The 16,702-nt window shown below is 45.2% G+C and overlaps 3 protein-coding genes across 3 annotated transcripts in view; 1 reads left to right on the forward strand and 2 right to left on the reverse strand.

Moving 5' to 3' along the window:
• The window catches only part of coro7 (coronin 7), a gene marked incomplete at its 3' end in the record, with an annotated part of 117,362 nt that extends 114,591 nt beyond the window's left edge, over positions 1–2,771 (reverse strand). Inside the window, 1 exon segment of the mRNA XM_080523240.1 lies at positions 2,698–2,771. Coding sequence (XP_080379366.1) covers positions 2,698–2,757 — 60 coding nt within the window. The 5' untranslated portion in view covers positions 2,758–2,771.
• A 294-nt stretch (positions 2,772–3,065) lies between these two features.
• On the forward strand, positions 3,066–8,647 carry dnaja3a (DnaJ heat shock protein family (Hsp40) member A3a; the record flags this gene model as incomplete). The annotated part of the gene is made up of 11 exons (XM_080523816.1): positions 3,066–3,285; positions 4,162–4,301; positions 4,425–4,508; positions 4,838–5,047; positions 5,247–5,399; positions 5,651–5,798; positions 5,977–6,041; positions 6,381–6,509; positions 6,679–6,794; positions 6,964–7,061; positions 7,838–8,647. The coding sequence occupies 11 exons, from the start codon at positions 3,066–3,068 to the stop codon at positions 7,858–7,860; spliced, it is 1,386 nt and encodes a 461-aa protein (XP_080379942.1). The 3' UTR covers positions 7,861–8,647.
• A 294-nt stretch (positions 8,648–8,941) lies between these two features.
• Positions 8,942–16,622, reverse strand: hmox2b (heme oxygenase 2b). Its single transcript, XM_080524583.1, has 7 exons — positions 16,589–16,622; positions 15,158–15,291; positions 14,281–14,422; positions 14,012–14,129; positions 12,677–13,168; positions 11,861–11,984; positions 8,942–11,684 (listed from the first exon to the last, which is right to left on the reverse strand). Exons 3-7 carry the CDS (start codon positions 14,382–14,384, stop codon positions 11,557–11,559), a joined length of 966 nt encoding a protein of 321 aa, XP_080380709.1. The 5' UTR covers positions 14,385–14,422; positions 15,158–15,291; positions 16,589–16,622; the 3' UTR covers positions 8,942–11,556.
• Positions 16,623–16,702: the final 80 nt, after the last annotated feature.

The following is a 16,702-nucleotide window of genomic DNA, read 5'->3' on the forward strand; positions in this document are numbered from 1 at the left end:
AACAGAATGAGGGTAGCATAAACATGTGTTTCTTTTTCTTTCTTTCTCACACACACACACACACACACACACACACACACACACACACACACACACACACCCCAATGCCACACCAGCAGAATCTAGAGGAAGTGGAAACGGCTCCCTGTGTTGCACAGTCGTCTTAAAACCTCCTTTCACCACATTAACAAGAGAGGAGTGGCAGGAGGAGAGCACTTCTAAATGCCAAGCTTTGGCGGCTGCTGCGACCACACGAGAGACTAACCATGTCAGACAAATGGCCTACGGCGGGCAAGGGACACGGGAAGGCAGTGGGCTCTCTTCAGCCCAGGCAATGTCTGACAGCCCAGCAAAAACAGCCTGGTTCACTCAGGTCAGGCGACACATACTCACTGACTCTGTTGCCGAAACCCTCATCCACGCCTTCGTCACCTCCCGTCTGGATTATTGCAATTACAAAATCCTCCTCCTCACCTACAAATCCCTCCACGCCTGCGCCCGAACCCTAACCCTAACTGACCTCCTCCCCCAACATACCCTTCCCGGGACCTGCGGTCCGCAGACATGGGCCTGCTATCCACCCCCCGCACCGGACTACGGACCTTTGGGGACAGAGCCTTCAGCGTGGCCGCACCTACTCTCTGGAACTCCCTCCCCATAGTGATCCGCAACGCCCCCACCCTGGACTCCTTCAAATTAGCCCTTAAAACACATCTGTTCACCAAGGCCTTTGGCCCCTAGTCAATGTTTCAGTTTTGCTTTGTTTATTTTCTGTTTTGTCTGTCTGATCATTTCCCTTAGAATTGTAAAGCGTCCTTGGGTTTTTTGAAAGGCGCTATAGAAATTAAAGTTATTATTATTATTATTATTATTACATAATATGGATAACTGCTCCCAGGGCATCCGGGGCATGACAAGCACTGGGTGCCCTACTGCAGTACCACTGTAATAACACCATCTTCATTTGAGTAGTCTCTCTCTTCGAAGTGGTGGTGTTCTGAGGCAGTGGTGGTAGAAGGGTTTGAGCTGCCCTGAGTGTGGCTGGGTGACATGCAACGCTGCAGCTGAGGGAGACAGAGACTCACTCCCACACACTGAGGAACTGAGAGCCACTGCCAACCAGCTACAGGGAGGGAGAGCACCCAAAATAACAGCCTAGTTTTTGCCCGAGGAGCGAAGAACTGCATCTTTAACCAGGATGTTATCTTATACTTTGGCCAAAGAGGGGTTAGCCTACCTGTGACGTAGGCTACTAAGGTGACTTTCACTACTACGGTGACTTTCCTAAGGTAAGGTGACTAGGGCCAGGAGGTTTTCCTGACCAGGGAAAGTTCCAGGTCCAATTTACAGCCTGCACCTAGGGCTCAGAGTTTTTGCTGTTCAGTTCATGTGATCAGGAAAAACACCCTCCGACGTATCCACAGGTAGGTTTGCAATGTATAACCACAACAGGATGTCACACCTGCAATCTCAGCACTTGGCAGTGGTGTGGTGTCGCTCACCATCGGACCCCTTAGGAGGTTAAGCAGTGGACAGCTTTGCTGAGGCCCAACCTTCGCCTCTGCCACAGACTCTCTTTAAGACTCAACATCCAAACAGGACTTTTTATGGGTTTAACCATTCATGGTCATATCCTCTCTGTCTTAGTGTGTGTGCGTGTGTGTGTGTGTGTGTGTGTGTGTGTGTATTGTAGGTCATTTCCCCCCCAAAAGGGCATTAGTTAATGTGTAATACTGTGAGGCTGCTTGTCACATGACCGAGGAAACATCGCATGCAGACAAATTGATTACTTTAGCTGGTATAGTGGAACCATATTTTCAGCAAATCCTAGAGTGCGTGCATCATAAAAGACCTGGTATGTTTACAACAGTTTGTCTAACAAGACCTAAGGCTAAATCATCCTTTGTATCCGCATTGCCTGGGTCAAGGCGATGGAGATATTACGCCACCATCCACATGAGCGGATGTGAGGAGGGACTCTTTCATGAGTTGGAACCCAGCCCAAAGAAGAAGTCACCAGGCCGAAATCTGTGTCATTCAATCTACCTGTGCTTTTAAACACCGGTATGCAAGGCAAGGCACTCCCATGTATCACATCCCGACACCCCGCCCAGAAGGCTGTACCTTCTATTGACAGCCCCCCTTGGGGTGTTTTTAAACAAAGGCGAGTTTTGTTTATTTGTTAGAACCCCTTAACATAATCTGGAGACATAAACATGGATTGGACATAGACAGTATGTGTTGACATGTTCAATGATGACGAGCGTTTCTGCACAAAAAGAATCCAACGATCTGTGTCACGTGCATGATAGATAGATAGATAGATAGATAGATAGATAGATAGATAGATAGATAGATAGATAGATAGATAGATAGATAGATAGATAGAGAGATCTTTATTTATGTGCATGAACTGTCTGCTGAACGCGAGATCAGAAACGATAACCACATGGTCAGCACTGTAGTTTGCGGGTTGCCTTTGATGCAGTTCTTTCTAGACAGTCGTTCTCTTCTCTGTCTCGGACAGCAGCATCACACTAGATGCGATCGGCACTGCAGTCTTTCAGACGACTGACATGCAGGAAGTTCCATTTCCTCCATACACATTTCAGACGTTCCACAAACACCACTCCTTCACTGCTCAAACGCTAGCGATAGAAAAATAGGCATTCATATCATAGACGTTCATTTACTCACATCTTTCTTGGCGATCTTCGGGGTGGTGTTTTTGTATTTGGAGGTCTTGAAACGATTCATATTTACCCTCTTCAATTCACTTTCGTGCCTTCCGGGTATCTCTGTCTTCTTGATTAGTCTCTCTGAACTAAACAGCGCCGAGCCCCCTCCTTTTACAGCTGGACTGACAGTTTAGTTGAACACTGTCACACACACAACTCGCTCTGAACGACTCGATCGGTTATCTATTGCAGTTCCTGGCGGTCACTGTCAAGTGACAATCAAGTTGACAATCTTGAAAAATGTAAGATCTTTTATTCACTGGACACGCCCCCCCTTTAAGACCTGCGCATGCGCATTCATCACCGGGCAGCAGCAGTGGAGTAACGATGGCGTCCTCAGCAGCTCGCCGTTCCACACGTTGGATGATGACAGTCGCCGTGTCCTCTGGTCATCGCCGTGCTTGCTGCTCTGCCCTCACATCATCTTCTCCCCGTGGAGGTGTGCGGAGTGTTTCCACTTTGGGAGCTCAGAAAACCTGGCCGGGAGGCAACACAGCCCGAGGGGGTGCGCAGGGGAACGCGTTGACATTGAGAGGGCTTCTGTCAGGTGAGAGGGGGGGGGGGGTTGTCGCACCGACTCAGGGTGTGTTCGAAATGGCATACTAGTATATTACTCATACTAGATATGATGTAGATTTGAGAATGCGAGAGCGTTCACACTGTACAGTATGCATACTGCAGTGTAAACGGTCGGCTGGTAATGGCATACTTATTATGAATTTAGTAGGCAGTATGCAGTATATACTCATTGAGTATGCTAGTATGCAGTATGCTAGTATGCCATTTCGAACACAGCCTCAGAGACGGCCTGGCTAGGCTAACGTGTTAGCATTTCTCGGTGCTTTGTTATGATGCGACTACTGTTGAAGATGTTGGTCTGTGCGATCACTTGATTGATCCATGATGGTAACATTAACATAACACCGCAACTACTGCATGATTCGCTTGGTTGACCTGTCCTTGATGATTGTGATGATGACACGCCATAGAGAATGATGGCATCACTTTAGCTACCTAGCTCAATTAGCCATGAAGACTTATTTAGATAGAAGCCAGTGGTATAATCTTGTCGGTTGCAGAACTTGGCTGAAAATGCATTGAGAATGGGATACAAACGTGACAATCGCTGTGGCAGAGCTGTCAGATATGTTCATAGTCTGTTAGCTAGCTATGTCGCACATTGAAAGAGCAAGGCTTGGAATCAATACGCAGCGTTGTAAACGTTCCTCGATTCTTGTAGTTGCTTGAAACGTCATACTTTAGGCTGATCCAATGGTTGTCTGTGATCCTAAGATCAGACGATTTCCAGCTGTCATCAACGTCAAAGCTGTCTAGTCCTTCGTTGTAAAGTGATGTCATGTATAGGGTTTGTTCAATTAATGATGCTTCTACTCACATGATGTACCCTGTCTTGTGGTCACAGCCAGGGTAAAGTCTCCTCATGTCACCTGCACGCTGTCCTTCCACACAAGTGCCCCTGCCACCAGTAAACAGGACTTCTACCAAGTTCTGGGGGTACCACGGGCAGCCACCCAGAAAGAGATCAAGAAAGCATATTACCAGGTTTGTGTAGCTAGCACCCTCTCTGTTTTCTCACTGGGGACCTTCTGTGTTGACTTGCTGTGTTGATCCTAGACTGCTTTCAGCAGCCACAGTCGATGAAGAGTGTTTGTTGTCCCCTCTCAGATGGCCAAGAAGTATCACCCTGACACCAACAAGGAGGACCCTCAGGCCAAGGAGAAATTTGCTCAGCTGGCAGAAGCTTATGAGGTTTGGATAACTTCCTCTTTGAACCTTCCTCTTTCACTAAGGATAAACGGACTATTCAGTCACTATATGTGACTATTTTCCCATAATATGATTGACCTAAAAACAATGGCAATACACTATTGACTGCTGATTGTCTCACAAAACATTGTTGGCATCACTGTACTCTACTTTACATTACTATTTTGATAGTTCAATTAACTTGATTAGATTAGATTCAACAGTCATTAGATTCAAATGACTGGATTATATGAATATCACTCATGTTCTCTCTGTGTGTGTGTGTGTGTGTGTGTGTGTGTGTGTGTGTGTGTGTGTCCGTCCTCCCTCAGATCCTGAGTGACGAGGTGAAGAGAAAGCAGTATGACACGTATGGTTCGGCAGGCTTTGACGCGGGTCATGGCAGTGGAGGACAGCAGCATTCCTGGAGTGGACAGACCGGCAATGTGGACCCTGAGGAACTCTTCAGGAAGATCTTCGGGGAATTCTCCGGTGCTCGGGGCTTTGGGGACTTCAGCGGAATATTTGAACAACCACAAGAGGTCGGTTTGGGATACTGCCTGCTGGTTGAAAATGATTTAGGGTTTTTGAGTTTGAGTTTTTCTCTGCCTTTGTCCTCTAATGCTTGGCACACACAGTAGAATTGCACAGCAGAAGACTTTGCCTGCCAAAATGATCCACTGGTGTACATGTGTGTTTATATTTAAGTGATTCATCTCTTTGCGGTTCCTCTTCTTACAGTATATCATGGAGCTGACATTCACCCAGGCAGCCAAAGGTGTCAATAAAGAGATGTCTATAAACCTTGATGCCAGCTGCCAGCGTTGTGATGGCAAGGGGCATGAGCCTGGCACCAAGGTCCAGCACTGCCACTACTGCAATGGCTCAGGCATGGTGAGAAGCAGACCCTCCTCCACATTGTTGTGGGCGTGTGCACATAGTGTCAGGGGGGAAAAAATGTGTGCTTAGAAGGGCAGACTGACATTAGGTACAATTCGAACTTTGTCATTTTACTGTCTAGTGCATTGTGTGTGTGTGTGTGTGTGTGTGTGTGTGTGTGTGTGTGTGTGCGTGCATGAGCACCTCTTGTCTTTTTTGTCTGTAATATGTGTCTGTAATATGTGTATGCGTGGTGCGTTTTGCAGGAGACTGTGAACACGGGTCCCTTTGTGATGCGTTCCACGTGCCGCCGCTGTAACGGGAAGGGCACAGTGATCGCCACCCCCTGTAACTCTTGCCGTGGGACGGGCCAGACCAAACAGAAGAAGACTGTCATGGTGCCTGTGCCTGCAGGTCAGAGACACACACACTCTCACACACTCTCACACTCTCACACTCTCACACACTCACTCACTCACTCACTCACTCACTCACTCACTCACTGTCTATTTGTCTCATCCCGAATTATTCCCATTTGTTCTGTTATAATAAAAATAATTGCGTAACATAAATTTGTGGTTTGGTTTTGCAGGGATAGAGGAAGGTCAGACAGTTAGGATGCCGGTGGGCAAGAAGGAGGTCTTCATCACGTTCCGGGTGAGTGTGTTTTTTGTGGTTGATCACACACTGTGAATGTATCCTAGCCTGACAGCACAACAGAAGATACCTCCCTAGGCAGATCCCTAGGCTTTGTCAGCAGATAATACTGTCCTTGAAATAGGATTGGGGATAGAAACCCTGCAGTCTGAGCTCTTTGTGATCCGGCCAATCCTGAATGAGATTGTGGATTCGTTGAGTTTAACCTGGTTTCGGTTTCTAAAAAACAGCATAATAAACCCATAACAATACATATCAATGTATGACAAAAAAATAGTTTTTTCATTCTGGTGTTGGTTGATGAGTCCTGAACCGCTGTGCTTGTGTGTCGTCCCCCAGGTCCAGAAGAGTCCGGTGTTCAGGAGGGACGGAGCTGACATCCACTCTGACGCCCTCATCTCTGTGGCCCAGGCCATCCTGGGGGGCTCTGCCCGGGCACAGGGGCTGTACGAGACTATCAACCTCTCGGTGAGACACGCACACACACACACACACACCACGAGATCTCCAATCACAATTGACATAAGAGTAGAATTCAGTCCCTGTGCCAACACCTTGAGTGAGAGCTAGACTTTGCCAATGCCATATACTGGGAACTTAACGAGAGTAAATGTGATTGGTGTTTTGTCTCTGGCAGATCCCTGCTGGGATCCAGACAGACCAGCGGATCCGTCTCTCCGGGAAGGGCATCGCCCGGGTCAGCAGCTACGGCTTCGGAGATCACTACATCCACGTCAAAGTCCGAGTCCCCAAGTAAGTCACTTGTCACATGGTCAGACAGCGCCACCTTGAGCCATGACTGACCCACCATCTAGACTATAGTCTGTTTATGTATGTGCGTCTTACATCCACGTGATGTATCAACGTCCCTTTTGAGAAGATGCTTCGTTGTGACCGTCTCCATTCCTGTCCTCCTCCCCAGGACCCTGACAGACAGACAGAGATCTCTGCTCATGAGCTACGCAGAGGACGAGACGGAGGTGGATGGGACTGTCAACGGTGTCACCGCCACGGCTGCGGGTACTGTAGAGACACACACACGTGTGCTGCTCTTGCACATTACCCTCATTCCCCACCTCTTTTTTGTATTATTATTATTTTCTACCCTGATCTGCTCCCACTCACTTTGTTTAAACTGAGTTGAATTTAGGTTCTCTCCGCTTCTAAACGGTCTTATGATAAAAGCCTCAAAGCTCTGCCTCGGCTTCAAAAAAGCTCTAAGCAATTATGTGTAGTGAATGGCTTATACAGTACCTATCTCTGTCCAGGTGGGGGCAGCAGTGGTAAGCAGTCTGAAACAGAGCAGGACAGGCAGGAGGAGGGAGAGAGCAAGGAGGAAGGGGGCTTCTTCTCCAAATTAAAGAAATTGTTTAGTTCCTCCTGACAGCCACAAATCAGGTAGGGCCATAGTAATTTGACTTTTCTTTGAGCCCACTTCTGCACATTTGCATCCAAGATGACTGACTTGCTTTTAAATTCTTCTTCTTATTATTATTATTCTCAGGCGTATGCCTGTTTGCACCAACAACCACAGCAAATTCCTTGTATGTGAAAACCTACTTGGCAAATAAAGTCATTCTGATTCTGATTCTGAAGATCAATTGTAACGTATTCCTGTAATGTCTTTGCCCATCTCACAATGGACTGGTTTGTGGCTGTCTCTGGTATATGTATAAAAAAGCACACACACACGTACATTCAACTACAGGACATGTGGAGGTTGTCAGTTCGAAGCGTACTTTTAAAGACATTTTAAAACACTCATTGTATTGTTTTGTTTCATTTTTCTTCCACAGGTAAAAGGTCCACTGGGAACTGAGAGCATCAACTGGAGGGGAGGAGGGCAGAGAGAGGACGCCCTAACAAGGAGACAGTCACATGGACTTAACCAGAGACAAGAGAGGGGGGACAGGAGGCTGATAGAGTATTAAATGTTGTAAGAGGCCTAACCCTGCCTCTGGACTGGTCACCATGGATCTACCCTGCCCTGTGATCATACTGGAGTTCACTAGCCGTGGGAGAGAGTGGACTGAGGCGCTCCCTCCTGCCTAAGTGATTGCATCTGAACAGCCAGAGGAAATCCTTCCAGCTCAGCTTCTCATATCCGTTCATCAGATTCTCCCCATCATATGCAGCAGTCATTCATAAACTACAGTATGGTCTGTTAGTCTGATCCTCTCTCCGCGAAAGAACGCACTGTCGTCAGTGATTGTGAAAGCTCATGTTTATATCATATAACAACAACCCTAACGCATAGAGTTAAACAGATGCAATAAATGAGTTTATTTTGGATGTAATCCTCCTGATGTAAGAAATGAGTAATTCATGCAGCTGCTTGTTCTGTGTGTTGTAAGAGCCCCTCTAATCTGTGTATGTTCTATGAATTAGTTGTTCAAACATCAGTAATCATACACACTCGGATGAGGCAGGGAGAGACATCTGGTTGACTAGTCTGCATTACGTCACTCTTGAGGCCCACGTATGAGGATTTGGAGCAGTGACAGCCACGCACATTCAATTGTTACATTTGTAACATGACCGATGTTGATAATGCTATTGTACAAATGTGTCACAGAAATATAACAGACTTCTGTAATAAAAGTGAAATCTGAATTAAACTGTTGTCTGTCATGTGTGAATGTTTGTATGTTTGAGGCAGTACTTGAGGAATGAAAACAGAGTTCAGTAACCTCCCAAAGAATGTATTATGTTAGTAGCAAGATAGCACATGTAGCCTATAGCTAAAGCCTATGGTTTGGTGGCAAGATTGTCTCTGTTAACCTGTTTTTCCAACCTTGAACATACATAGAACACACATGAGGATCATCACTAAGAAGACATGACAGAATACAGGAAATCCAATGTTTATTTCCATACATACAGTACAATGGATTCCTGTGATTTTCAGACTTCTCCTCACACACAATGAGACCATACATTTGTTATTCACTGATAAAGCTTAGTCGAGTTAGCCTAGGTGTACAAGACTAATGGATTGATAATACGGTTACTGTATGCTTTCTGTAATTACCTACAACAGGCAAGAAAGGGCCCCACAAAGCGAGCTTGTCAAGCACTCTGCCTATTGAGTTGGAAAGGCTTCCATTAGTTAATCATCGCTAATACTACAACCTCTCCTGAGATTCTGGTCTGGTAACCCCAGCACCCCTTCACCATGTTCAAAATACTGCATCTGCTATATCTCCCCCCCCCCCCATGTCAAAACTATGGCATAACTAAAAGGGGAGGGGGGTGGAAAGCAAAAATGTTGGTAAAATATGACCATTCACATTGAGCCAAACTAACGTATGACTACATTACCTTCAAAGTGTTAGAACCTGAGACCCCACACATTCACAAGACTGGGTCATGTGACTAGGTTACTCCAGCTGTGTCGACAGCCGAGGGATACACCCACATAGGTCTAAACTGCACCTCTGATGCATCAATACTGCACACTTCATCCATTATATCCCATGGACAGGAGATTCAAGGACAAAGAAAGCCTTGAAGGTGTTCATTAGATACAACAGATGGATAAAGAGGACCTGAACAAACTACAGCAAGGAAACCTGTTTGTAGTGAGAATGTCACCAACTTGCCCTTTGGTATTCAGCATTCAGACATCTTACAAGACAAACCGTTGGATTCTATAGAGACCGAATCTTTCATTTCTAGCTGCAAACAATTCAAGGAATGCCATTATTAATGTCCTATGATCCAATATAGCGCATCATGCCATAAATACCTAACCATGGTTATGTGCACTACACATCAGTCTCCTTTACCCTGTTTAAAAGCATTTTAAGTTGTTTTCCTTCTGTAAAATGGTTTACTATCAACAACCAAACAATAAGTCACAAAACCGCCATCTACAAGAGTGCATAGCTCTGAGTCGTCAATGTTATCCATCCAGACAAATGGATATAGACCGAGGTCAGGTGAGGTGCCTGTCACCACTCTGGACTGATCTGACTACAAGACTTGCCCAAAAACCACTATGGCTGGGGGCCTTCCCTTGCAAAAATGCAGCCAGTAATGCAACAAATCACAATTCTGAAGCTGAACAGAGGCAGTGTTTTTGTATTATAATATATATATTATAATCTCCATTTTGTGGAGAACTCCTTTCCACTACTCCAGGACGGATGTGTCAGTCCTCCCCAGAGGGTCAGCTCTGCCCTAATCTGCCTAAGTACAAAGCAATCAACAAAGGAGCGAGGGGATATTTGAGACTGCCTAAAATAACTCAACATAATTCCTATTAGATAACTACAACAACAATGGAAAACACATCAGATATATAAATGGCAATGGCTCATAGTACTTGACTAAATAACTAAAAGGTGTATCATTTGCATTTGAAAGCATTTTTTTTCTTCTTCTTCTTTTAACAATAGCGACAGTTACATTCAATATCTACTGTAGTGCAGGTACACTATTCTTTGAGTACAGTTTGTAATCCAAACCAAATATCTACTGAAACAAAATATATACTAACTACTTTGAGTTCGGACCACCAGCTAACTCGTAGTTCCCTGGTTCTAAAACCAGGTAGGTAGTTCAAGCATCTGTCATGGTGGAAATTCAATGACAGTTGAATTCACCATGGAGTACGCTCTCAGGATTGGACATGAAGGAGAACAAAAGGTAGCAAGAATGTTAGCTCACTACAGTATTGTGGTATTGCAAAGTGAATGCCTGTGCGCTTTTCCAAGGGTTTGGACATGTCTGTCTCCCATTATTTCAAGATGGAGCAGATTGAAAAAGTATGTTGCTAAACGTTAGTAGGCATTTTAATATCAGTCAGTGTGCTCAGCCTTCGTGGTCCAATCTTAGGATTCCTTCCAAGAGAGAAGACCTCATAACCATCAATATTAAATGCACAAAGGGTGAATATAATAAAAACAATAATATTCTGCTCTGCAGAAATACAAGTACTGTGCTATGCTGCGTAAGCATAATATATGCATAGCAAGCTCTTGTTCCAAATGAGAATCAGTTTGATAGATTGATTAATCACTTTAACTCTAAACCGTCACTGTCAAATCAACCGTTTCGTATTACAAATGGGCTCTGTCTAACCCTGACACACTATATGACATTCTTCTGTGCACATCTGACACTAATCTCAAAAAGGGTAGGATAAACTGCCACCCAAAATCAACACAAGACCTATTAAAGGATGGAAAAAGATACAGTACCTAGATAAAACTGCAGTTTGTCCTCAAACCTAATCACACTTTCTACGATGGCAAAAGTGTAAAACAAGGACACTAGATCTACAAAAGAGCTTGAGATATGACCAACCACATGGGGAGGACACAGGACAGAAGGAGAGCCAGAGGGAGGTAGAGGAAGAGAGTCAGAGGAGAGGAGGAAAGGTGCTATAGGGAAAATGGATGCTTCTCATCCAAGCAGTCATGAAACTTGGCCCGTTCTTCTAACTCCTCCTCTGTTCCGCCACGTTCCTCCTCCCTCTTCCCAGCAGGACAGCGATTGGCTGAGGGCCGGATCACATGAGGTACCAAGCAGCCAATCCAGCCAGGAAGGCGACCCAGGCGGCGAACAGGACCTGGCCGGTCGGGTGTCTGAGGACAGACATGGCCACCTGACCGACGTACGCCGTTCCCCCGCTGGCCGCTGGGATAGACAGAGGAGAGAGGAGAAGGAGAGTGAGCAGACTTTCTGGATTCATCAAAGCATTGGACAGTCAAGGCTTACTGTAAGCATGCCGTCAACGCAACCCAACGCACTCTTATTGACACACTCGTATTGCACCCAAAGGCCTACAGATTAGCCACCAGAGAGATGCGTACCCATTGTGGCATTGTAGTAGGGGCATTTGCTCACGTCTCCGCCCGTGGCCCCATGAACAGGCATCCCCGCGTCCAGAACCTCCTCCTGGATGTCCTTACCCATCTCCTCCAGCTCATCAAACACCTGACAAGAACAACAACAACAACAGCAACAACAAACACAGGGGGTTGAAACTACACTGAAACAGAATTCACATGACGTATACATGAGTCTGATGGGCCCAGTCATAACTTCAGACTGTGTGCTGAGAGAGTGACAGACAGGAGCGTCTCATCCAAACAGAGATATTTCAGCTCGAATGACCAGGATAAAAGAATGACATTTCCATATGCCATATATACGGAAATGTGACAGAAATGTCAGTATGATATTAACTTAAAGTGGCCCGGAAACGATAATTGAAGTTTGATATAAGACTCATTCAATTCCAACCTCTTTGGAATCAGTTGGCAGGGGTGATAATGATAACAGTGATCACCCTAAGAGCAGGTGCTGTTGCCAAGGATCTTAATTATCCCTGGACACAAGGCTTGTAAAGCCTTTTAAGACAGAATCAATGTGGTGGCTGGCTACTGAGATGAAGTAGATGACACAAAAACGAGTTGCCTAGCAACCTCTGGCAGTGACAACTTCATCTTAAGCCACAGAGGAACAGATAACCCAGCCTGCACATCCAGTCTCAATGTCTTCCTAAAAAAACACAACACATAATCTCTCCCCCCCCCTCTCCCCTCCTTTCCCTTTTCTAATTTCCAGCCAACTTTGGTTGGTATGGCAAGAAAAAGTCACGAATCTCCTTCCCCCCTCCTTCTCACCTCCATGTTAAACTGGAAGGCCAGGTTAGCCTCAGTCACCAGCCTCTCCTTGGTCGCCATGTCCAGCTCCAACTCGTTCATCCGACTGCGATACAGCTGCTTAAAGGTCTTGGCGTTGTGGATTCCGTCAAACTGATAGAAGTTCACCCCCTCGCCTGTAGGGGGCAGCTTCAGGGCCCTCTGGGCCACCTTCTTCAGGATCTGGCCCCCTGACAGGTCCCCCATGTAGCGGGTGTAGGCGTGGGCCACCAGCAGGACCGGGTCTTCCTGACCCACCTGGTGGATGCGGTCCACGTACCTCTGCGTGGCCGGGGAGCAGTGGACGGTGCTCCGCCAGTCTTCTCCATAGAAGTACTCCAGGTCCCGCGCCAGGGCCTCGTGGCGGTGCAGCTCCACGGGGAAGTAGAGAGGGGCGAACTGGGGATGGTCCTTGTTCCTCTCGATCTCCTCCTCCATGGCTTCGTAGGTGAAGTACAGGGCCACGTCGCCGAGCTGAGGACACACAGACGATGGATTTACGACGGGTGTCAAATCAGGACGACGCTTGAGCTTCTCAAACAAACGCTCGGCAGAAGCAGGGATTTAAGAGTTTAAAGTGAAAAAACACAGACATTCGCTCGTTTAAGCGGGATTTTACCCCGTAATCCAGTGGATTTGTTGTTTTCATTATTCAATAGGAGACACATTCACAAAACATTGCGTTTTTAAAACGACCTCTGAGTCAAGATATGTCTCTTTGAATGCCCTCATCAGTCCAGATGTTCCAAGTTGACCATTTGATTAAATTCCTACAACTCCTAAGATTCCCCTCTCCCTGGTGTAGTGGCTATCGTTGGTCCGAAAGATAGTTCTTAGAGCCGCTACTGTACAAAGTAAAAAACGCATGTCTCCCGTCCTCCATGCATAACCCATTCTATAACACCTGTCACCTACATCCACCTGACCCATCACCTGGTGTGCTGCTGTCTCTAGTGGTAATAATAGTGTAGTTACGGACTGCTCAGGACCCCTTGTCATTCTAATCTCAGAAAGATTTGTTTTGTCTACACTGTTGAGCCCTTTTGCCTACTTATCAGCCCGTATGATAAGACAGAGAACAAGAGGGCTGAGTGGGATCATTAGATTCATTGGCGCTGGTTCTTTTACACTTTTTCGGAAGTTTCAGTTAAAACTGATATTAATCTCAGAGATTCTTTGTATCTCTGTATCTCTCTTTTGTGTACATTGTATTAAACCTTTAAAAGACAGGCACATCAGTGGTCCTATCTCAACTTTTGACTTCACGTTTCACACTTGAATCCAATAATTGTTAACATTTCTAATCTCCAGACTGACCTTGAAGAGCTCCTTGCGGATACGGCCCCTGAGGAAGTCCTTGACAAACTGGGTGTTCTCAGCCTTTTCGTGAACCTCCTTGGTCCCTGCTGCCAGCAGCTCTGAGAGGTCCTCAGGGCTGTAGAAGACACACTTGAAAACTAGAGGCACAAACGGGTAGGATCTAAAAGAGAACACCTCTCACTTGCACAAACACCCAACCCCCCTTCCAGTTTCAGAAGTAGCACACTGTCACACAAGGGAAATAAATGGTGCCCAGTGTTTAGTACCTGAGAGCGTCTTGTGTGTCTAGTTCTGCATATAGCGGCCCTCCGCCATTGGAAATGGTAACACTCCCCCTCTTCCCATAGTCTTCCATGTTGTCTGCAGACATCACGCTTCAGTCCTGTCGCTCAGACAACCTTCACCAGTCTGTTTAGGATTAAAACAAATAATACCAAACCCACATAATCAAAACTGACTCATTCCTATTGATTGGGTGGGTAGCCTATTTGAGAGGAACTGGATTAAAATCATAGGACACTCTCACTATGTTGCACATAGACTAGAGGCAAGATTCCTCCAACAGATTCTGTATATCGTAAAAATATGTAATGTTTATGAGAGAAGAGGTCAAAGTTGGTTCAGTGTGAACAGTATAAACTCAACACAAGAACATCAGACACATCATCTAAAACCAACTGTGCATTGATGGATCAGAAACTGCCTATGACGCCTGTAAAACTAGACAAAAGTAGGCTATTTTGCAATCCCTTTGCCCAAATGCCACACTAAACTCATTGAGACAAAGGAATTGTCTGACTTTGAAGTGGAGTGACTCTTTAGGAATATTTCAATACTGAACACCATCTGACTGATAAGTCTGACCATTCTTGCTCTAGTCAACCTAAACCGAGCAATTCTTAGCACAGTGTTAATTAAATGAATTGTTAATATTACAATATGCTTTGTTATTAATTATAGAGCCAATCTTCCCTGGCAATCCTTCTCATTGTAACTGGCAACCTATAACGTTCTACAATTTCAACATCTGAAAACATGTCATTGAACTCTCATGGGGCAGTGCTGTTTACCTACCTACACTCTTGGTTAAAACGTAACTCCATCATAATTGGGTCCATCAAATGAAGATACAATCATGCCTACCAGAACAAGTGGTGGGCTGCAGTGGTCAACCCAGGGGCAGTGATACCACACTTCTCCTGTCCACCTGTTGTTGTTCCTCTGGCGATGGTGGTCAACGGGAATACGTCCTCTGTGCCAGTTTCTTCAGCTGTGACCTTATGCAGGACGCCAGAGATAAGGGAATGTGTGTGACTCTCTGGCAGTGACACACAAGTGACAACAGTACCAGTATGCAGAGAGAAAGAGAGTGGACAGCTGGCACAGCCTAGTAGGGGCCAGCATGGGGGCCCATGGTGTTCATAGTAAAGGCAGAAGTCAACAATGAATGTGCCTGGAACTACAGAGAGATGGTCAAACAAAGAAGCTCATACACACATTGTGCATTATTCTACAAACAGTTATTCTGGTGTTTGCTAGCTTGCTATGTGAATATTGGCGATTTAGGACTGGATAGTCTCTGAACCTGACACAGATGTGTTGGTTGTATCTAAAATGGCAATAAGATACTCTCTGAAATATTCAGACAAATCCCTAAAACACAGCCTTAACGAAGGGACTATATGTGACGCGATCTGGTGGAATGATCAAAGAGGGGGCAAAGTCATTTTTCTGTTTTTTACATATGCTTAAACTACAGATTGTAATCTTTCAAATGATGTGTCATACATAGACATCGGGAAAAAATGTAAGACAACATGAGTATTTGAAACTTGTTAACCCTGAAAACTAAATCCTGAGAAAAAGCCCTTCAAAGATTTGGGACTTTTTCACACCTTCACACAGGCAGGTAATGGGCGGTAACAATAGCTGGTCAACCCCACCCCCAACCACTCCCCCTCTAGCTTGACAGCTATCAGCTGTCAATACTGGTCACTGGGTCAGACAGCTATAGTTATACAGCTATAACATTATTACCTAGCAAGGTATTACCTAAGCTAATTACCCAGCTTATTATTATTTATGGTTGTTGTAACTGTTATAGTTAGTCTTGTAATGATACAAAAAAGTATTCAATCAGAATCAGAATTTATTTTACAGTACACAAGCATAGGTAGGATAAAGATATCACTGTAAATATTGTCAGTCATCGACCACAAATATTATTTGATAGCAATTCTCGACTGGCACTAGAATGGATATGTCTTCGCCGACTGGCAAACACTTGTTTACAAAGAAGGCTTGGAAAACGAAGACTTTGTTCAGCAACTAAGATAGTTAGTGGAATATGACATCAGACAAGTCAAGTGCATCAGTTTGATATGCTAATGTAGCTAACGTTAGTTAGCCTAGCTCTTTTTTAGACGTGCTATGCAACAATGTAAAACAACAGCTAGACAGCTGAGTTCGGAGTGGAAATGTCTACATCGAAACCTATTTATGCTAATCTAGTCTTACATTGATCCACTATAGAAAGAGATAAGTGTCCCAGATAGAGACAATAACAAAGCCTACCTCTATCACCAGTCTGCGGAGCTGTCCAATGTTTACTAGCTGGAAACAGGAAGTGCTGAGCTGAGTTGCCAAAATGAAATCACGTGGCCCTCACACATTTTTGCCAATTCTAAA

Source organism: Nansenia antarctica, assembly GCF_963989245.1.
Source record: "Nansenia antarctica genome assembly, chromosome: 2".
Classification (NCBI taxonomy): domain Eukaryota; kingdom Metazoa; phylum Chordata; class Actinopteri; order Argentiniformes; family Microstomatidae; genus Nansenia; species Nansenia antarctica.

What these genes read in the sequence shown, in the direction of transcription:
- hmox2b (XM_080524583.1), bottom strand. Translation starts at nt 14,384, where the DNA reads ATGTCTGCAGACAACATGGAAGACTATGGGAAGAGGGGGAGTGTTACC. An exon ending in GACACACAAGACGCTCTCAG is followed by an intron (nt 14,130 to 14,280) that starts GTACTAAACACT and finishes TGTCTTCTACAG; the next exon opens with CCCTGAGGACCTCTCAGAGC. An exon ending in CTACTACAATGCCACAATGG is followed by an intron (nt 11,685 to 11,860) that starts GTACGCATCTCT and finishes TGTCTATCCCAG; the next exon opens with CGGCCAGCGGGGGAACGGCG.